This window comes from Capsicum annuum, chromosome 2 (genome assembly GCF_002878395.1).
Source record: "Capsicum annuum cultivar UCD-10X-F1 chromosome 2, UCD10Xv1.1, whole genome shotgun sequence".
Classification (NCBI taxonomy): domain Eukaryota; kingdom Viridiplantae; phylum Streptophyta; class Magnoliopsida; order Solanales; family Solanaceae; genus Capsicum; species Capsicum annuum.
Genome location: NC_061112.1, coordinates 150121421 through 150144198, shown reverse-complemented (window position 1 = coordinate 150144198; position 22778 = coordinate 150121421). Strand labels below are relative to the sequence as shown.

The following is a 22778-nucleotide window of genomic DNA, read 5'->3' as shown; positions in this document are numbered from 1 at the left end:
AATAAAAAACTAGTGAGTGTATATTTATGTGATTTTTTCATTAATTTTTAATATATTTTTTTTAGATTTTAGGTTTGTCAAATATATAATTAACTCCTGGTATATTCAATGAAGATACATTGAAATTTTTATAATTATTTTATAAGAATAAAAATTTGTGTAAGTATAATAAGTTACGGGTGCATGTTAATTTAATTTTATTTTTTCTTAAAGATTTTCAGAAAAAAGCTCATAATAACATCCATTTGCTACGTGGAGAGGCCAAAATTAAACAAATTATTTCAAGTTCCAAAGACTATTCCTTAAGCTTTCCTTGCATAATCGAAGTCCAAATTAATATTAAACAAATGAATTTAATTTTTGTGCACTATCGATGTACAAAACATTCTACTTCACTTGTTATTGCAGGTTATTTATTTTTTTCTTTTTTAATTTTTATGTAAATAATTGGATAATAGCAGGTCAAGTTAACCGACAGTATAGAATATTTTGTACACTAACAATACATAGAACTTAAACCCTTAAACAAATTCACAGAATTACTGCATCTTATTACTAGTATTTTATTGAATGCTAAGATATTTCTTGCGTTAATATGCTATTACAATTTACAATAGACTTCTCTATTAAACTTCGTAAAATATATCTCATTTTTCTTTGCCATAAGATTTTAAGTGGGATATTTGGGTTCTTATACAGGAGCATTAACGAAAACAATCGAAGGTGATAGCTCAAATATTATTTGCTTAATTTGCCTTCCAAATTAGATACAGGTACAAGATCACTTACTATTTAATCAAGTCCTTTGCAAATCTAGCACCTAACATATTTTGACTATTGAATAGATAGTCAAAAGCTCTTACGACTATTTTGGTTATATTCCTAAACCAAATTAAATACGATTGTACATTGGCGGTGCTTATTCATCTGCTACTAATACCCAATGCCTTTTCTCCTAATTATTCAAAGTACATCTACTACACTTAATTAATTGGGGAAGCTAGAGGAGTTGATGAAATTAATTTAGTTATAAGAGCTTAATATAATTGCAACTCTACTCTTTATTAATGCTTAATTCTCAAGTGTCAAAACCATGGACGGTTTTGATCCATCTACCATGAAGATTCAACTTGATATACTAATTGGAAATGATTAAAAATTAATAAATCCAGCATATTGGATTTAACTTAATTAAAAACAGTAATGTGTACTTGCCAACCAATGGTATGAATTAGATAAGTAGGATTTTCAAGACCAACCATGCCACTTATTGACTTGCGTCCTCTCTGACTCTGAGTATACTTCATAGTGGATTCTTGATTGTACAGTTTGAAATTAACAGAATTTTTTCCTAGTATAAATAACATGCTAGTATTGTTCTAGTGTACCATAACAAAGGTTGATAATTAAGATATCTACTTAAAACCATTGTTAGTTTCTAGATTATTATCTCTGCTAGATTATAAATTAAGGAGAAGATGAAGTCAGGTGGTAGTGAAGCTGGAGATGATTCAAATGATCCAAAGCCCAAGAGCAACAGAGGAATTGCTTTTCTTGATTTTATTATGAGACTAGTTGCTATTTTAGGCACCTTAGGAAGTGCAATTGCCATGGGAACATCTAATGAAGATCTTCCCTCCTTCAAGCAGTTCATTAGGTTTAAGGCTGAGTACAAGGACCTTCCTACTTTCACGTAAGATAATACACTATTACTACATGTTTTTGTTTCGGATTTATAAACTCATATACATTGACAGTGCAAACAACTTTTATATTGTTAGTGTAATTATAGCTGTCTTATTTTCCAGGTAACTAGTTTAACAGTTATTATGTGTAATACTTGTAGTTATTCATCTCAGTGCAAAGATAGCAGGTTTATTATCATTTAACCATGTTACATTGTCATGTTTTTTCATAACGATTGATCTGTAATTACCTTATAAGTTACATGATTGTGTAAAAATTGTAAATTTCGTAGGTTCTTTGTGGTAGCGAATGGCATCGTTAGCGCGTACCTCGCTGTATCTCTTGTCCTATCCATCTTGCACATTGTCATGAGTGGTGCAAAAATAACTAGAGTGGTCTTGATCTTCTTTGATACGGTTAGTTCTCTAATTCATTAGTTTATTTAACTTGAATCTTTATACTTCATTCTTTGATAAACCATAATTACTTAGCTGATAATTAATCATTATTAGGTGATGATGGCATTTTTGACATCTGGAGCATCAGCTGCAGCAGCCATAGTGTATTTGGCACACAAGGGAAATGCTCGGGCTAACTGGATTGCTATATGCCAGCAGTATAACTCTTTCTGCGATCGAGCCTCTGGTTCCTTGGTTGGATCCTTCATAGCAGTTCTCGTGTTCTTACTGCTCGTTATATTGTCAGCTCTGGCCCTTTCAAGAAACTGATTTCATCCCAGAATGACCCAGATCACTTCCAGAGACAAGAAAGAAAATGTTTCATCATTTGATAGTGTGCTTCGTTTGAAGAGATTTTTGAATGATTTCTGTTATTACATCTGTTTGTTTTAGTGATTCTTCCTCCCAATCAATAAAATTGATGTTTATATAAGCATACGTTCTGATAAAAATGGATGACCTATGTTGTTTATATGTCCCTACGTTCTTAAAAACTTCATTATCCGTGATGTCTGGAGTCCTTTAGCACTCGATAGCACAAATTAATAATCCTCAGCCACAACAACTCGTGGAGATTACAAATATTTTACAAGATTAACGACAGACTTCCTGCTGAAAACAAACAAGTACAACATTTTTTTATGAAGCTCAGGAACATGTGAAGCAATAAAATTTATTCAGAATTGCAAGTCCTCAACTACCTGACACAGCCATACCGATCCCCAAAATATAGAAGGGAAATAAATTAATGGATGTATGCACTAATCGAAGAACTATAACAAAATGTCTAAATGGGTCATACAGTTGACCCCGAATCCTCAATGAACTACTGATAGAAACAGCAGAAATGCAGTTTGCATGTCTCATGCACTGCAGTGGTCAACGATGTGAAGAGATGAAAGAGCTGGATCAAAAGGGTCGTCTTTGTAACCTTCCTCCACAGAGGATGGACCTTCACGTGTACAAACTTTAAGAAAGAGGCATTAAGCTTAGTTACTCGCGTCTCAGACTCCGCCAACTATTTCAAGACTACTTAAGCATTGGAATCAAAACAAAAATTCCTAAGAGCATAATCATCAGCCTCAACTAAAGTACAACCAGGTTCTTTCCAAACCCCATTGTCATCCATCAACTTCCTCACCCTTTCAACACCATCCCATTCATCCCTCGAAGCATAGATATTGGACAGCAAGACATAGTCCCCGCTGTCTTCCCTTCCCAATTTAAGTAGCTGCTCATTAGCATACCTTCCCAGCTCAACATTGGAATGAACTTTACAGGCTCCTAGCAGTGTTCTCCATATAATAGCATTAGGTTCAATCTCCATCGCGTTTATGAACTCAAATGCTTCATTCAATAGTCCTGCACGTGCTAGCATATCCACCATACACCCGTAGTGCCTTATGTTCGGCTCTATATTGTACTCGGTTCTCATCATCCTGAAATATCCTCGGCCCTCATCAACTTTTCCAGCATGACTAGAAGCAACTAATACCCCAACAAAAGTAATTTCATTAGGAATATACTTCATTCTCCTCATATCTTGAAAAAGAGAGATACATTCTTCAGAATGACCGTGAAAAGCTAATCCTAACATTATTATGTTCCAAGACGATACATCCTTTTCTCTCATGCCTTGAAACACTTCAAGTGCCTTCCTAATGCTCCCACACCTAGCATACATGTCTACAAGTGCATTACCAAGAAATACGCTTAATTCCCCTGCACCCATCTCAATAATAGACCGATGAATCTTTTCGCCAACATCCAAGAATGCTGAATCCGTGCAAGCAGATAAAAGATGCAACATGGTAACCTCATCAGGATATTCCCCTGCACCTCTCATCTCTTCGTACATTTTCAACGCCTTGTCATTTTCTCCACAAAGCACATAACCAGAAATCATCGCGTTCCAAGTCACAACATCCCTCTTTGGAACCACATCAAACAACTCCCTCGCGTTCTCCATCTTCCCTTGCTTCACATACCCAGTGATCATCACATTCCAAGAAACCAAATCTTTAGCTGGCATATCATCAAAAATTCCCCTCGCCACGTCCAGTTTCCCTCTCCTCGCATAACCGGCAGTCAATGCAGACCAAGCAACAACATCCCTCTTAGCAGAATCATCAAAAAGTTCTCCCGCAATTCTTATATCTCCAACATTCGCGTGAAAATAAATAAGCGTATTCCTCGCAAATTTATTAGACTCAAACCCAAACTTCACAATTTTCCCATGTAAAACAAGACCAGAAACAACCCAAGAAAGCTTGGTACACGCTTTAAGTACAAAAGGAAAAGTATAACTATCCGGACGTATACAACGTTTTTCCATCTGGGTATAAAGGGAAATAGCTAAAGAAGGCCTAAGACTCTGAGCTGAACCTCTAAGCATAGTGTTCCACATGAAAAGATCTGGTTGAGTAATTTGAGCAAACACCTTGTGTGCATAATGAATCGATGCTGAAAAGGCAATGGCAGAAGTGTAAATGAGCTCGCGTAGAGCAATGTGATTGGAATTGAAACCATTGATGATCATGAGTGCGTGAATTTGCTTTAAGGATTGGAGATTTTTGCATTTGCTCCATAGTGATGATGATTGTTGGTGAACATTTGAACTTCTGCTTTTTACCGTCTTTTTGATCATTTATGTTATACTCATTCTTCGGTTTCTTACGAGGAAAAAATACATAATTAAATTACAAAAAAAAAAATAACAACATTTTTATTAAATTATATTTTGTAGCATATGTATTTTTATGTATTTATAATTTTTTAACATCAATTTATAAAAATACAAAATATATAGACAATAAAAATCATATATATTTTTATAGTAATAATTTATAAAAATATAAAATATAACTTATTATATTATGTAATTATGAAACTGGATAAGTGTACTAGTTCTCAATTTTGCCCTTCTTCGAATTCATCAACTAATATTGGGCCTGGCCAGTTTACTCTCCCGGGCTTTATGTCCATTTTAAGCTTGGATAGTCACTAGAAGGACATTTCTTACCTCTATATCCTCTTTACTTCGTTTTGGGCTTTCTCAAAGAAATTTGGACCCTCATTTCCGTTTCAATTTCTTTATCTAATTTTCACATTATACGGAGTTTTGTATTGTGATATTAAACCAAAGATATATATCGCATATTAAAATATCATTTAATCTTATGATTTTAAATATGTCATGTGAAAAATTGAAGCTAAAGAGTATAAAAAAAAAAAAAAGAAACGTTCTTTTTTAAAGTAGCAGAATTTGCACAGGATAACTGATTTTATATTTACTTCACATAAAACAATGATGATTAAATCTTTTTTATGTCTTCTATATTGACGGTTAAAGTTAGTCAACCACAAAGTAGTTTCATGACTTTATAACTACTTAACAATTTGGTTCTTTTATCACGCTGACCTCAGACATGGGCTAAATACTTCAAATTTGAGAGTTAGATTTCGCTTGAACAAAACTTTAAAATTCGAGTTACAGGTCTGAAGTTAGACTTTAACAAGCCTAACTTCAGACCATATGTTTGAAGTTTGAAAGTTAAAAATGCAGTTCGGTATACTAAAATTTTTACTATGCACTGGGTTTGAAAAGAGTCGGACCACAAGGGTCTATTGCACAGAGTCTTAACCTGCATTTCTACAATAAATTATTTCCACGACTTAAACTTGTGACCTGCTAGTCAGATAACAACAACTTTATAAGTTACTCCAAGACATGTTTGAGACTTTAGTCCTAGAATTTTTAACTTCAGTCAGTAGGTGTGAAGTCGATTCTACGGTGGCTAAATAGTTGATTTAGTAATTTCGGCTATGACTTAAATATTGGTCCTCCAGACTAGTCCGTGCACTCGCCTGTATATTTCACCAATTGTCAATATTTTCTGCCAAACACACATTAACGAAAACTTACGTAATTTGAGATTGGTAACGACTGTGTGTTAGTTGGCATCAAATAAGGCAAAGCCTTTTCATAAGGAAAAGTCATTTTTGTTATCGATAAGAGATGCATTTTCTTGAAATATTTTATAAAGACTACACCCTAAAGTGTTTTTTTTTTTTTTTTTTTGAAAAACATTCAGCATAAAAATTGCATTGCATGATAGAAATGTTATACAGCTTAAAAACAATTCTTTTCGTCATCATCATCAATTCAAAAATGTTTTCTCATTCTTGTACCCTACTGTAGAGGCCCTTAAAGCATTAGGACTATAAAAGTTTCAATCCACCAGTTACATCATCAACCATGTCAGCCGGTCCTAGTATAGCCATCACAGTCCTCGAGTTTGGTGCAATTTGGGTTCTCCCAGCATCAATTGTAATGTGTGTCGGTATATTAAGTGATTTTGATCTTTCTTGCAAAACCAACATATCATCTTCACTTTCAATCTTCACCACCACCTTCACCTGTCCACACATCTCCCATCTATTTAAAGCTTTTGGTGCCCTATTATGGAGCTTTTTGTAGAGACCTAAAGTTGCGTGACTGCATTGTGCAGCTATTTTCCCTTTCCCCATCTTCAAGTCATTCCTGACTACCAAAACCATTTTAAAATCTTCAAGGATCTCAGCAAGCCTTTCTACTTCAAGAGGTTGCTTGACCCCTTTTCTCTTTTTCCCATCATTTATAGTTTCAGTATCACCAGATGCTCTGTTTGAAAGAAAAGTGCAAGAACAATGTCGTACACCAATAATATAACCCAAAGCAAGGCATCCTGCTCCAAGTAACATGGCGCTAATCCATGCCATGTCAATCATATTCAAAATCCAGACAGAACCTTCTGGTATTCAGTGACCAATAAATATCAAGCAGATGAACAATACACCTTTCTAACCTAAAGAAATAACTTTTAGAATCACCACTGAGAATTTTGACGAACTGAACAACTCCAAAGTGTTACGCTTACTGCGAAGTCAACCACTAGTATCCTGTAGCGATATAACAAATGCATTTTTTTAGAAAAAAAATTAGAACCTGAAAATTGCACCTTATGTCACCTACTTTTATGGCCAACCAATCTGGAAAATGATGCAGAAAAAAAAATTTCCAAAGTACACATTTTCTTCCATAGCAAACACACACAGATTGATATTAAGTCAATGGCCAAACACAATCAACCCCCGGCAACAACTTTCATTTTGGCAGCTCAACCAGCCATTGTTTATTTTAAACGCTTAAACTAGTGTTCCGCTGTGTCACTTTGACAATTTTCGCACGGACTTAAAAAAAACTAGGCACGTGAGTAACAAACGTTGCCTGTGTGGATTTATTGACTAATTAAATTGAGCCAACTCATTTTAATTATTCACATCACTATACACATACAACAAATTAAAGAGAAAAATAAAGGTTAAATCACATGACAAAGTGACCAATATATTACTGACACACGGCATTTTTCCAAATAATTACAATACTTTGCAGACCCCCTCCCCCAAGTTGTTTTTTCCAACACACCAGCCCCCACCCCCACCACCCAACAAATCGTCTTCTCTGACACACCGAACCTCCCCTCCCTCCTCGCTTCCTGTATCGTCTTCTCCACCATACCACAAAGTTCTCTCCATCTCTTAAAAAAACTCATTCATTAGAAGTTCTCTTTCATTTCTTACAATAACTCAGTAAGTAAAGACACGACAATTAAAAAATTGAAGATTTGCAAATTCTAATCAAATATCATTCTTCAAATTTCTTTCAACGCAAAACACATGGCAAACTCAAAACACATAAAAAAAAGCTTGAAAAGCATAGAAGAGAGAGGCTTTTTTTCCTAGGAATAAACCATGGGTATGGAAAACTAGAGGAATGGGCAGCTTACAGACTTAAAAAAATTGTATTTTTTTGAGAATTTTGTATGTCTCCTCAATCTTTGACATCAAAATGTTTAAGGTTCAATTTTTGAGTCTATAGCTCTTTTTCTTTTATGCTGAAAAGATGGTTGTAGATTAGTGCTAATTAAGGGAAAAAAGAAACTATAGTGTGGCGAGAGAGGGACTACTGCTACTGAGAGATCATTGAAAAGCAGATTTGAGTTTAAGCTTTGTTCAATGGTGGGAGATAATGGAGGGAAAATTGGGGAAGAAGAGAAAATAAAGAAAAAGAAAATCACCAAACTAGTCTTCACGCCTACTAGTAAGTGTGATTCACTCACTTTTTCATGTAAGTGAAAAGTGTGAAAATGACCCGTGGACGATAGTTGAGAGTGCAAAATGAATAATGGCCGGTTGAAGTGCCCAAATAAAGAGCCAAGTTTAGAGGGTGGGTGGCAATGTTTTTGGCCTAAATTAATCAATGGGCATCCTAATGGTCCAATTGATTCTCAGCCCACACACAAATATAATTAAAAATTTGCTCATTTACTTGTACAAAAACAAAAATGTTGGGAAAAATTGGTAAATGAAACAGTGTCTGAATTCCGAGATTTCATACAAAGAACAAGTACCTGTAAACTGCAGGAACCAAAGATGCATTGATAGGCTAGTAATTAATCGGAGATCTATAAGCTGAGCTGTACGAGGGTACGCAAAATCGACAACAGCAAGAGGGGAAAAAGTTTTGAGGCTTTATGAATGGCCTAGTGGCACAAGTTCAGCAGCCGAGGTCACTTGTTTATGTTTGAGCCCTAATATTCTACCCGAATTACAACGCTTCCTTTGCATTTTTGCCCTTTTTTGGCAAACACAAGATTTATTTATTTATAGCATAAAGTTTATAGAGGTAGAACTAGTGGTCTTGCTTTTTAAAAAAAAAAAAAATGAATTTTGGGTTTTTATTGATGAAAGGAAAATTACACAAAGAGTCAAATGACCCAAACGGAAATAAAATGCAAACAAAGGCCAAAATTAAAAAATCAAAAGACAGCCCGTTCTGCCAAAGCCCACATCCATTTCCGGCATATAAATGCCTCGTATGGTTTCATTTTCCTCATTTACTTATCTTTCCCTTTCTCATTTTCACCTGAACAACATGTTGCTTCCAAACTCCAACCTTCATTTCATTCTTCTGTTGTGTGTCCTTTAACCTTCTTAGCCCCATTTATCCCCTCATAGGTGAAACTCTTAAGTACAGGTTGTTTAATTTATCGCTGTTCAGTACTCTCCTGCCTTTAAAATGCATACTCTTGAAATCTCTCCAGGAGAAATTATCATTGTCTATAGCATAATTAGCCACAAAATCTGCTAATTTATTACCTTCTCTGTATTTATGTTGCACGTCTACTTGCTTACACATCATATTGGCCTGTCTCTGAAATAATATCTGCTATGCACCACGGACAGTCCCACTCACCAATCAACACTTTTTGAATGAGTAGAGAATCTGTTTGTATAATTGTTTTCTCATATGAGGATTGTTTAAAATGAGCACTTGCCTTCAATACTGTTGTAGCTTCGGCCACTGTATTAGTGGTTTCATCCATTCTAGCTGCTTCTGCATGTAGAGTATCTCCATTTTCATCCCTTAGACAAAACGCATAAGAGCTTAGTCCAGGATTGCCTCTAGAAGTTCCATCCGTGTTGTATTTCACCCACCCCGTTGTAGGAAACTCCCAAACGACCTTAATGACTTTCAAACTCGGTTCGAATTCCTCTAGTGTGTGAATTAAGTTAGACCAATTTCTGGTGAATTTCCAATTTGGCTTTCTAATCTTTAATAGCATGTGAAGTGTTCTCATGATATTATGTACAGTTCTTTAATAAAACCAGAGCCTCCCATCATGTTTGCTTGCATTTCTTCTTCTCCACAGTTCCCATACTATAATACTTGGCAAAGCTTTATAATATGGATTTAAAGCCTTCTTAACTTCACATCCCCACCATGCCATGATCACTTCTCTTAGCGATAGCCCTTCAAAATGTATACCTGCAGAAGAGCAAAAATAGGACCAAGTCCTGTTAGCAATTGTCGACCTTAGGAATACATGAGTCATCATTTCTTGAGCAAGTCCTCCACAACATCAGCATTTAGATGGTCCCTCTATGCCCCATCTTCTCTCTCGATCATCAACTGGAATTTTGAATTTCCATAATCTCCACATTAAAAAAGTAATCTTAAATGGAAGTCCCTTAGTCCACATCCAGTCATAGATTTTATTGTGCTCATCTTTGTGCCTTATGTAATTCCATGTAATTCCATTCTGGATAATATGCTCAACAATTTCCAGTGGCAATATATCCTTCAACCTATTGACTTCCCACTGTCCTTCTGTTACCACGTCCTTCACTATATTAACATTATCATCCCATTCCTGATCTTCTCCTGTGATAGTATATAAATCTCCCATTCCTGTCCAATTATCATGCCAAAAGGTAGTGGCTCCTTGTTTGTAATTCCAAAAGATTTGGTGTTCTATTAAGTCTCTGGCTTGCAGCATCTTCTTCCATACCTGTGAACCACCACCCACTTTCCACATCACTAGATTACAATGCATTTTCCTGCAGTATTTATTTTGCATAAATGTGCTCCAAATGGATTGTCTTGTTCTAAAATTCCACCATAGTTTACAAAACAGAATTGTTGAAACATCATGCATTAGCCAAAAACCCAACCCTCCTTCCATTTCTGGTAGACATAGATTTGACCATCCAGTCCAATGTTTGCCTCTTCCCCCAATACAGCTACTCCGAAAGAATTGAGCCATCATTCTATGTAATTGAGTCAAAACATTTAGCGGTGGATTCATTACAGACAGACAATGTATAGGAACACTTTGAAGAACATTCTTTATTAAAATTGCTCTTCCTCCATAAGAAAGCAGCTTGCCTTTCCACGCTTGCAATTTAGAACTTACCTGCTGCATCAGTTGATTATAGTAATTCTTCTGCTTTCTTTTATAAAAGATAGGACATCCTAAATAGTTGAAAGGAAATTCCTTTCTTAGGATGCTTATTGCTACTTCAGCAATTATCACTTGTCCACCTGGTACACTGTGATGAAGGTATATGACACTCTTTTCTTTGTTAACTTTTTGCCCCTATACATTTTCATACTTGTCCAGTATGTCCGCTACCAATTGCATTATCCTTACCTCTGCCTTACACAAAATTATCATATCATCTGCAAATGCCAAGTGATTAATTTTGGGACTTTCAGTAGGCATTCCAAATCTTTTAAAATCCTTCACCTCTAGTAAACCATTTAATGCTCAAGAAAGAACCTCAGCTGCTACAATAAACAAAGTAGGAGACACTGGGTCTCCCTGTTTAAGACCCCTAGATAATTTGAAAAAACCATTCGGTTGTCCATTGATTAATATAGAATATACTCCCAATTAATCTAAACACCATGTCTATCATTTGTTCACTAAAACCAATCTTCCGAAGGACCTTCAAAAGGAAAAGCCATTCCACCCTATCATACGCTTTCATCATGTCCAACTTTATGATCAAGTTGGCTGATTTTCCCCCTTTTCCTTATTTCTGTAATGATCTCCTGCACCAAGAGCACATTCTCTGCAATGCTTCTACCTTGTACAAAATCAGCTTGCTCATTAGAGATTATTTTTTGTAGGATCTTTATTCTTTCATGCACTATCCTTGATAAGATTTTATTAACAAAATTACACAAGGAAATAGGCCTCAGGTCTGAGAAATTGCTGACATTCACCTTTTTAGGAATAAGAACTAGATTCGTATGCGTTACAAACCTAGGTAATTCTGCTCTTGCAAAGAAAGCTTTCACCATATCATACACATCATGCTTTATGATTTCCCAAGCGTCTTGATAAAATACACCTGTCATTCCATCCGAGCCTCCTGCGCTATGTCTATTTAATCCCATAACCGCTTGATAAACTTCTTCAATTATAGGTTCTGCATGCATGTTATTACTTTCCTCGTCACTCAAAACATTCCGGTAAACCTTCAATCATGTCATACTCAAATTCCCCTTCTTTTCGTTTAAATTGATTTCTATAGAACTCACCAGCAGCTTCAGCAATGTCCTCTTGTTTTCCATCCAGACCCCTTCTTCATTCTGAATTTTGTTACTTTAAGGGTGTGTTTGGTATGATGAAAAATGTTTTCCAATTTTCCCTTGTTTGGTTGTAATGAAATGTTGGGAAAATATTTTCCACAACAACTCATTTTCCTCCATTTGATGAAAAATGACTTCCCTTATGGGTCAAGGGAAGTCATTTTCCAGAAAATGACAAATGAGACTTATGACCCATCTCCGTCCCTTTTTTCCACCCCAACAACACTCATATTCACATGACTCAAAAAAAATTTACATTTCTCAAAAATTTATATTATTCGAAAATATTTTTCACTGTGCTTTGCTTCAATTTTTCACTGTTTGAAATTAAAAAATGTGAAACTTGTATTTTTTTCATTTCCAATGTTCGTTGAATGTATTATTATTTTCATATTCATAGAGAAAGACTTACCTATGTTACTTTTGCTAATTGCATATTTCATCTTGTCATCGATGTAACTTGTTTCACGAGGTTGAATAAGCTTGTCGTTCCGTTATATGTCTATTGATTGTAGTATCTTGAGATTGTCCAGACAAAATGTTGAAAAGTGTCTCCTATATTTGCTAATTAATAGTTGCTTAAATTTAGTGATTGTAGTATTTTAGAATTCGATATTGATATTATTTGTTATGCTTAAATTATTTCTTACAAATTGTTGAGTTGTTAGAGTCATTGATATACTAGTTAACAGTTAGTAGTATTTTCTTAAAAAAAAAAATTTCACTCACCAATCAAACACTAGAAAATATTTTTCTAAAAAATATTCTCTACTCACCAACCAAACACAATAAAATATTTTTCAGAAAATATTTCACTCACCAACCAAACATGAGAAAATAAGTAGAAAACCAACTTATTTTCCAGGAAAACATTTTCCAAGAAAACATTTTCCATGGAAAATATTTTCCATCATACCAAACACACCCTAAGTCTCCGTCTTCTCCCATTAACTATAGTGTGAAAGAACTTCGTATTTCTTTCTCCATCCTTGAACCACTGCATACCTACCTTCTGTTTCCAGAATTCCTCTCCCTATGCAAGTATAATTTCAACTTTGCTTGTGCTTCATACAACTTCTCCCTATTAGCTGCATTGGATTCTGTTTCAAACTATGATTCAGCCACTTTTATTATATCTTCCAAAGTTGCTATCTCCTGGAATATGTTGCCGAAAGTTTCCTTACTGCACTGGGTTAGTGCTTTCTTTAATCTCTTCAACTTGTAGTGAAACATGCTAAACGAATTTGCATGAAAATCAGCTTTCCAGTGTTGTCTCACTACCTGCATAAAGCTATCCTCTTGTAGCCAAAAGTTTAGGAATCTAAAACTTTTGACTATGTTTTCATTAGTAGTTCCTAGAGTCGGTAACAAAGGGGCATGATCTGATCCGCTTCTTATCAAATGTTCCCTTCTATTACTGGAAAAGCACTCTGGATCTTATCATTGCAAAGAATTCTATCCAGTCTTTTAAAAATGCACTCTTCATCAGTTCTTCCATTCCACCAGGTGTATTTGCTCCCTTTAATCCTCTATCGTCTAGAAGGCACATATTAATGCAATGATTAAAATCCCTAACCTTGAATTCTGTTACTAGGAGCCCTCCTAACTTCTCTTCTTCATTAGTAATGACATTGAAATCACCACCTACTAGCCATGAAGTTATGTGTCTTGTGAAATTGCATACAATGATTCCCATAATTGAAGCCTTTCATCCGGATTACATTTCGCATATACTAATGTAACTACAACTTCCACTTCATGTTCCTAATTCTGCAGTCTAACGGTAAGTTGTTGCTCTTCGTCCTTTATAACTTCCACCTCCATAATTTCATCTATAAATGTCCAAATCTTACTATTAATGTTAGATATAGCATGCTCAAGACCCAACTTCCTTCTTTACACCTCTAATATTTGCTTATCTTGAAATGGTTCCATTAAACCAACAAAGTAGAAATGATGCTGTTTCTGCATATTCACCAATCTAGTGAACGCTTTTTGACTGTTCACAGATCTTATATTCCATATGAGGGCCTTCATTGAAACTTGAGGGGTTTGGTGATGGTTCTATTTTACTGTCTTGAGTTTGCTTGAATTGATGTAGTATCCCCTCCTCCTTTCTTCTTTTGTTTTGTGTGTTACTCCTTCAATTTATCACTATGTTTAGGAGATAAATCAGCATTCTTTGAGAGGTCCTCTATAGTGGCCCTTAAATCTTCACCTTCTTCCTCAATTCCAGTCGCGATGGCTAGAGGTGGAGCTTCTACTGTTTCTGTTGTATATAGAACCATAGCTCCCTTCATATTTTTTTCCTTTTCTCCTTGATCTTCCTTGTTATCTGCTTCATTACCTCCTGATGTGGTGGTCACCTCTTTCCGTATGTCTTTTTCACTATCTTCAATACTCTTTGAATTTTCATGCTCCTTCCGTTGTCGTGATTTTTCCTTGATGGTGCCATCATTCTGAACTTTCTCACTTTCTTCCTGCATTACCTTATCTTTTCCAAAAACTCTGTTCACCCACTCTTTTGTTTGAACATTAGTCGATAACTCTGCTTTCTCTACCTGCTTTTCGGCTTCTTCTTCTTCTCTGAGAGCCCCAAAGGGATTATCATTCTTATACTCCAATTCCCCCTCGATATGCCCATACTTATCCTTCTTATATTTGTTCCTTCTTGTTATCCATTCCTGCTTGTTCTGGTATCTGCTCTTACCATTATTGATGATTTTATTGTTGGTTCCTTTATCTTTGTTTTCCTCCCTTTCTTTGTTGTTTTCTTCCTTTTGTGCTTCTAACAATTCTGGGCAATTCTGGGTGTATTGTCCAGCATGTTGTCTCATCATGACCCTGTAAGCAACACTCACTACAATACTTTGGCATATAGTCATATTGGATTTGTATCCATTTAGACTTAATTTTTCCAGTTACATCATCTTCCTCATTTATTTTCACCCTTTGTGGTAATTTAGCTACCAAATCCACTTCAATCTTCACTTTGGCACAACTAGGTCGTGTTTGATTCTTTGTAGCCATGTCTACCATTAAAGGTTTCCCCACAGCCGAGGCTATAGAAAAAATTTCTTCCTTAGCAAAAAGATTAGGTGGCAGATCTGGTAGTGATATCCATGCTACTGCAATAGTAGTTTCTACGTCAGGCTCAAACCATGGATCCCATTTAAGGGTCCTCATCTGCCAATATCTGTCCCTAGATTTAATGTAGCAGGCTGCTGTCTGTACATAATCTTCAAGGCTAGTCTACCGTATTAAGATGTGTCTTGTGTCTAAAGCTCCAATCGTACATTCTTGCTTAATTCCACATTGCCCAGGAATTGCCTTTCTCAAAGTATTAATGTCTGGTTTACCATATGAGAACTTTCCAACTATAGCATATTGGAGATTTTCTTGCACAATGAGATTTTTAACCTCTGAGGATTTCCAAGTAACGTTAGGCTCTCCATGTAACATAATAACAGGTTTAGCAGGCACTCTTGGGATGGTCTCGAAGTTTTGCTTAGGTTTTAGTATATTTGCATAACAGATCGGGTCTTTGTTGTTTGTCTGATTGGTTTGTATTGTTGTTGAAACTGGTTGATTGCTTTGAGATGGAAGAGGTGGAAATTCCTCCGGCAGGATTACCCCACCGGTGGAATTATTCGCCATTAATCCACCAAGACAGATAATATATCTCGTTCAGGCAATTCATCAAACAGTTTATATGCAGAAGATAGAGTGCCCCTAAATTGACTAAAAAGACTTGAAGAAACTACTAGAATGCTGCTTCAAGGGGGTTTCAACTTTCAAGCAATGATTTGGCACATGTAAGCCGCAATCAAACATAAGGAAATATTCAGATTGGAAGTTTCTGTATTCTATAGTTACCTGGTACACAATCTATTGCAACAACGTTGTTTGGATCTTCACCATCTGTCCCTAATGAGATCTTGGCTGAAGCATTCCAGATTGACACTGCGCAAGTTCAGATCTTCCACGACAGATTCAGCTTCGGCTGTGATTCAGATAATTGTTTGGGTCTGAAGCACTCAATTCTTGCTTTCTAGTTGAGATCGGCTTGAACAAATTGACTCATGTTTTTTGGTTGAAGGAATGGAAGCGAATGGAATTCAGTATATCTTTGATGCTAATGACTCTTGTTAGCTCTCTCACCCTCCAACCTTCCGTTAAGATCCCAGCTACACGCTCAATTTTTAAATGTGAGCTATTACCCTAATTTTTTTTACCAAGTTTATGACCCTTTGAAATATTTAAAATAAAAATTATAACACCCCTAAAAATTCACAACCATATTTATATTGAGAGGCGAGATGCACATATTTTTGACACATATAAAATATATTTATTTTTTTAAAAATTAACTTTTTATTCATTTCTTTCTAGAATTATTACTTCATTATTTTATTCATCTTTACTTCTACATTTCCTTCATCATTTCTCTTTATATTCATCCTTCTCCTTTCTTGCTCTTTCTTTAATCTCAAAAGCCATTTTGATCCAACAACTATAATAGATCATTTTTTATTTATTATGCTTTCTCTTTATTTTTTTCTTTCCTTTTCTATTTTATTTTCTTTTCTTTTACCAAATTATCTTTAATCATTGTCTTTCATAACTCATTCTCGAATCGTCTTGACCTCTTTAACTTCCCCCAACAACATACACAAAAGTGAAGAAGAAAACGAAGAAATAGATCTAAGTTTCATTTTAGTTTTTTTTTTTAAAATGAAAAAACTATTTAGGATGAAGGTGCAGGAAGAAACAAGTGTTAATTTTGATTTAATAATGTTGACATAAAAAAATTCGAGTGATGTTTGCACTTTGTTATGATTTTTTCTCCATTAATGACAGTAAAGTTCATCAACTTGATGGTTGGTGGATTTGTTCTCACGGATCGAAAAAGTTATTTTAATTAATTTTAGCGGTGCTATGGTAAAAAAATCATCAACATCGACGATTTGAAGATATTCCTTTATGAAGCTCCTACTTTTTAGTGTTGATGTAGTTGTCGAAAAATTATTCGGAAAAATGAGGAGTGACGTGCGATGTTGAGATTGAATGTTTATGTGTTGTTTGATCTTTGTTGTCAGTGAATAATTGCTCATGTTGGTTTGTTGTCGATTCTTTGGTTATGAACTGTATGATGAAGTCGAAAATAATAAATAACATTGAATTTGAAAATTTCCGACAACCTTAAAGTGGGAAACAATGACCATATCAATTGTTAAATTTTCGAATATCTTAAATCCGAAAACAACGAATAATATCAATTTCAAAATTTTCAACGACCTTGAAGCTGGAAACAATGAACAATACTGCATTTAAAATTTTCGATGACCTTAAAGTCAGAAACAATATAGAATTTTGAAATTTTCGACGACCTTGAAGTCGGAAATAATGGACAATACCCATTTTAAAATTTACGATGACCTTGAAGTCGGAAATAAAAGACAATATCGATTTTGAAATTTTCGATGATCTTGAAGTCGAAAATAATAAACAACATCGAATTTAAAATTTTCAATTACTTTGAAGTGGGAAACAATGAACAATATCAATTTTTAAATTTTCGACGATCTAAAATCCGAAAACAACGAAGAATACCAATTTCAAAATTTTAGACGACCTTGAAACCGGAAACAATGAACAATACCGAATTTAAAATTTTCAATAACCTTAAAATCGGAAACAATAGAGAATTTTGAAATTTTCAACGACCTTCAAGTCGAAAACAATGGACAATACCCAGTTTATAATTTACGATGATTTTGAAGTCGTAAATAATGGACAATGGCGATTTTAAAATTCCCAACAATCTTGAAGTTGGAAACAATGAACAATACCCATTTTGAAATTTTCGACGAATTTGAAATCGAAACCAATCGATTTTGTGCTTGAAGATAAGAAAAATGATAAATTAATTTTCGATACTATTGAGGAGTTGTTGGATGTCATTGTTTGTAAGAAGAAGAAGAAGAAGAAGAAAAAAGAAAGAAAATGAATAAAGAAAAAAAATAATTAAAAATGAATAAAGAAAATAAAAAAATATTAAAAATAATTTTTTAATAAAAAAAATCGTCTTCACTCTCTTTAAAGAGAGTGAAACACACTCTCTTGCCATGTCAGCGTTCATGGGGTAATAATTCTACTTTAAAATAGTTTAGGGGTTAATAGGTCACCTTTAAAGATTGAGTGTGTAGTTGAGATTTTGATTAAAGGTTTGGGGGTAATAGATTGTTTTCTCTTTTATCTATGGAGACTTTTTTTTACATATTTTCCATATAAAATTATTTTCTATCATATCGAAACAGAATGGTAAGTATTTACTTTTTCTGGTTAAACCTTTTCTCATGAGCCATACGCCTATATTATTGTATAAATAACATAAATACCAATCTTTTAAAAGTAGTTATACTTTCTCCCACTTTTTTAATTACTTTACTCTCTCTTCTTATTAATATACATAACATAGACGACATATACATAGCATTCTGTGTATATGTAGGATTTTTGTTATATGTTTAGGAAGTTGGAATTTTCTGTAATATTGAAAACATAAGTTGTGTATTTATGTAATTTTTAATATATGTAATTCATAACTAGTATAAGTACCCGTACGATGCGCGAAATATTTCAAAAAGAATTAATCATTAAAAATATTAATTTATTCTTTGAAATAATAAAATTAATCAATTTTTATTGTATCACATCAACACATTTCAAATTATTATTACTTATTAAATATAATTTTTAATAAGTAATTCAAAAAACATACAATTCTGTAAATCAAATCTATACCAATAACCGAGTATTCATGATTGTTCCATAAATATTGCATATTAATTTCATCCATAAATCGATTTAAAGATATCAAAATATATAATTATTTTTAAAAAATTGTGTTTCATTTTTTTTTTTTGTTCTATTGTTCACTATCTAAAAATATTAGATTGTTAAAATTGCCTTTTATCAAATTATCAACTTACTTAATATACTTATCAAGGGCTCTTCTTATTAACATATTTATATAATAGATATATTTATTTTATTTAATCATATGTATGTTCAATTTTGAACTTTAATCTTATAATTCACATCACTTCAATTTAAAATTCGTGGTTAGTAATTTATTTATTATCTAATTACTTTATTATATTGTTAAAATTAGTTCAAAATCTTTATCTCCCCCCACCACCCCACCCCCACCTTTTGTATATCTAAATGTACGATGCGTGGATAATATTAAAGTATTATTTTGAATCATTTCATATTGGATTATCTTGATCAAACATGTTAAATAATATATTTTTAACAAAAATAAAATCAACCATGATATTATTTCACAATGAAAAGTGCCCCACCCCCACCCCCTCCGCTAATCAAATTTATATGAGTAAAAATAATTATATAATTTAAAAAACACTTTTATATTTCATACTTTTCATTGTTGTATTGGTCACATTTTAAAGCTATGAAATTGTTTGGTTAATATCCCTCTCCACCTCATAAAAATAATCATGTAATTGTAAAGAAAATTTTTATGTGTCATATTTTTCTTTAGGCAAAATGACATTCTGGATCCCTGTACTATGTCGGTTATGTAAGTTGAACACTTCTACTTATATGTTTGTCAGCTGGACCCCTGAACCCACTAAAAAACAACATTTTAAACACTTTTTTGGTGAGTGTAGCACACTCGCCCCACGTCAGCTGCCACGTCATTTTAAATATTATATTAAATTTCACATCATTTTTAAAATGCCAATTAAAAATTTTAAATTAAAAATTAAAAAGAAAAAAGAAAAAAGGCCGATCCTTTTCCTTTTCTCTCTTCTCCATCTCTCCACCCTCTCTTCTCTATTAATTTTGCTTGGTTTCTCAATAACAATACAAGTTCTCACCTGTTGCTTGAGGCGACTGAAAATTGGGAGGAAACAATTGATGATATCATCAATAATTTTTAGAAACAACACCGACGAAAGCTCCTGTACAACATCTCCTTCTACTAAAAAGGTGTCGATCTTAGAGTATTAATGAAACTATCAGTTGTTCGATATCCAATTTGGCTGCTGATATGCTGGGAATGCATCGCCGATTTGTGTATAATCTTCCCAGTAATGACAAGTGAAGAAAAAATTGCTCAAAAACCTTTGCTAACTTGCATTGGTTTTGATATGTTCCTGCTTCTCCGTTCTCATAAACATAGCAAAATTAATGTAACTTTAGTAGTGTTTACTCGTAGTTTTGTTTAAATTTAAGATGGTAACATCTTGGATTGGAGAGCAAATTAACAAGATATAATTTTATTACTTATTACCCTTTGTGTCCAAAGTTGGGCTATGAAAAGACTGAAATTTTGATGTTTTTCTACACTTTGTTTAAGGTTGTTCTTTCATACCCATATCTTGTTTTTGACAATTTTGAAGTTGGATTGTGAAAAAAAAATAATTTTTTTATACACTTTGTTTAAGTTTGTTCTTTGTTTAAGATTGAAATTTTGGAAGTTGATGGCCATGGTTGTTTAAGGTTGTTCTTGGTTTAAGATTGAAATTTTGGAAGTTGATGGCAAGGCTATATTGTTGAGAGATTTAAAATGTTGGTGGCCATAGCTATTGTTGAGGGGGGTGGTGGGAGGTGGGGTGGGGGTGGGGGACTGGTGGACGGCGGTGGGGGTGGGGGACTGGTAGACAGCAGTAGGGTGGGGTATGGGAGGTTCTGGACGGGGAAGGGGTTTGGGGGGGAGGCCTTTTTTTAATTTATTTTTTAAAAATTTATTATTTTTAAAAATATATTTATAGTTGGGGGACTTATTTTTTAATTTTTTAATTATTTTAATATAAAATTGATCCCTGTTGACACCCAATTTTTGCTCTCCGTGCTTAAAATTAACGTTTTCAGGCTTTTTGTTCGTTAAAGGGCACGAAACATAATTTTCACATATTTTTACAATTGTTTGATAAATTATTGATAATTATCCTTTCTTTAGGATTTTAATCAATTTTTTGTCATATTATTATTTTTTATAATTTATTAATAATTTTTTTAATTTTAGGATTTTTATCAATTCATTATCGTTCTTAACATTTTACAATCACCCGCACATGTGCACGACATAACGTTATATATATATATATATTACAGTATTTTTAAATTAATTATATTTTAATAATTTTAATATTCTTTACATTTTTTCATTCAACATCTATATTTTACAGTCTGCAAACGCTGAGTCGGATCAATTATTTTTGTGCAGTATAATAATTTGATGTCTTATCACATCCGACAACGACTACACAATAATGTCTTGTCACGTCCGACAATGACCACTCAGTGTTGTCTTGTCACATCTGACAATGACCACTCAATGATACTACCCTTTGGACAATAACTCTATCCATTAGTCAAAAGGATGAACATCCTTTCGTCAATATCTTAAGAATTAAAGGATGCGCTATTATAAAAAGAGGGGACACCTCTTTATCCATTGGATGGTAGGAGTGCCCAATTTTATTATAAATAGGCAAGGATGGAAGACAATTTTATTCATCTTTTCTCTCTGCACACACATTTTCATACACCCACACATATTTTTTCTATCTCTCAAATACATACACAAAAAAAACACAAGAAAAAATCTTTCCTTATTTTTCATTTTCTCTCCAAAAAATACACAAATGCATATGCACATTTTTTAATCACACACACATTATATTCTTCTTTCTCCCCTCTCTCAAGAATAAACAAATACACACAAATTTTTTCTCTTTTGTCTCTCTCTCAAACACACAAAAACACACATATACACATAAAATAAAATAAATTTTTGCTCCCTATTTTGGTGAAATTCCACCATTTTTACTAGGGATTATATATATATATATATATATATATATATATATTTCTCAAGTGTTGTTGTTGCTATTCATATTTTCTTACTATTCATGGCCGAAATTTTGTGTCCCAGTAACTTTCTTTCCTTTATCCATTTCCATCAATCTTCGTTATATTTTTTAAGGGTTTTGTTTATTGATATTTTATGTGAATTTATTTTCGTATTTCTTTGTTTATGGATGCTTAATGATGGTTATTGTCACTTCTCAGTGAATGTTCACATTTTTCAATCATGTTTGAACTATTATTTCTATTTTATTACATTACTCTGTTATACAATTAGGAATTTTACTCTATTTTTGTTATTTTCAATTACTTCGTCATGGCTACATCATTTTTATTCATTAACTTTGACCTTTTTGTTATTTTATTATTTTAATCATTGATAATCATTTGAATTTTTATGTATGATTTTGATATGCGTTCAGTGACTTTGTTAATTTTTCATCATTTTTCATTGTTATTAAATACCATTAATTATTTGGCCGATGAAAATATCTATCCGACGGATACTTAAGGCCACTCCATTATAAATGACGGATTTTATTTTCAAAAGATTACTATTTTATATCAAAATAAATGTTTGGCCAATGACATTATCTCTCCGTCGGACATTTGAGGCCACCCCGTTGTCGCGCCTCAAATCCTATTGGGGCGGACTGGCACCCGTAACCGAGGAGGCCCGGGAGAACCAACTCATAACCTTATACTTCCCATGCATACCTCTATGACAATCCAAAATTCGGACA

General features: G+C 33.7%; 3 protein-coding genes across 3 annotated transcripts; 1 reads left to right on the top strand and 2 right to left on the bottom strand.

Annotated features, from left to right (window-relative positions):
• Nucleotides 1-1355: 1355 nt before the first annotated feature.
• LOC107861445 (casparian strip membrane protein 1) lies at nt 1356-2577 on the top strand. Its single transcript, XM_016706785.2, has 3 exons — nt 1356-1693; nt 1979-2102; nt 2199-2577. The coding sequence occupies exons 1-3, from the start codon at nt 1479-1481 to the stop codon at nt 2412-2414; spliced, it is 555 nt and encodes a 184-aa protein (XP_016562271.1). The 5' UTR covers nt 1356-1478; the 3' UTR covers nt 2415-2577.
• Nucleotides 2578-2803: 226 nt separating this feature from the next.
• Nucleotides 2804-4902, bottom strand: LOC107860518 (pentatricopeptide repeat-containing protein At5g15300). The gene has a single exon (XM_016705901.2). It carries the CDS (start codon nt 4789-4791, stop codon nt 3178-3180), a length of 1614 nt encoding a protein of 537 aa, XP_016561387.2. The 5' UTR covers nt 4792-4902; the 3' UTR covers nt 2804-3177.
• A 1331-nt stretch (nt 4903-6233) lies between these two features.
• LOC107860517 (peptidyl-tRNA hydrolase 2, mitochondrial) lies at nt 6234-16374 on the bottom strand. The gene is made up of 2 exons (XM_016705900.1): nt 16006-16374; nt 6234-7085 (listed from the first exon to the last, which is right to left on the bottom strand). The coding sequence occupies exon 2, from the start codon at nt 6912-6914 to the stop codon at nt 6366-6368; it is 549 nt and encodes a 182-aa protein (XP_016561386.1). The 5' UTR covers nt 6915-7085; nt 16006-16374; the 3' UTR covers nt 6234-6365.
• Between the last annotated feature and the right edge of the window lie 6404 nt (nt 16375-22778).

What these genes read in the sequence shown, in the direction of transcription:
- LOC107860518 (XM_016705901.2), bottom strand. Translation starts at nt 4,791, where the DNA reads ATGATCAAAAAGACGGTAAAAAGCAGAAGTTCAAATGTTCACCAACAA.
- LOC107861445 (XM_016706785.2), top strand. Translation starts at nt 1,479, where the DNA reads ATGAAGTCAGGTGGTAGTGAAGCTGGAGATGATTCAAATGATCCAAAG. An exon ending in AAGGACCTTCCTACTTTCAC is followed by an intron (nt 1,694 to 1,978) that starts GTAAGATAATAC and finishes TAAATTTCGTAG; the next exon opens with GTTCTTTGTGGTAGCGAATG. An exon ending in TCTTGATCTTCTTTGATACG is followed by an intron (nt 2,103 to 2,198) that starts GTTAGTTCTCTA and finishes AATCATTATTAG; the next exon opens with GTGATGATGGCATTTTTGAC.
- LOC107860517 (XM_016705900.1), bottom strand. Translation starts at nt 6,914, where the DNA reads ATGATTGACATGGCATGGATTAGCGCCATGTTACTTGGAGCAGGATGC.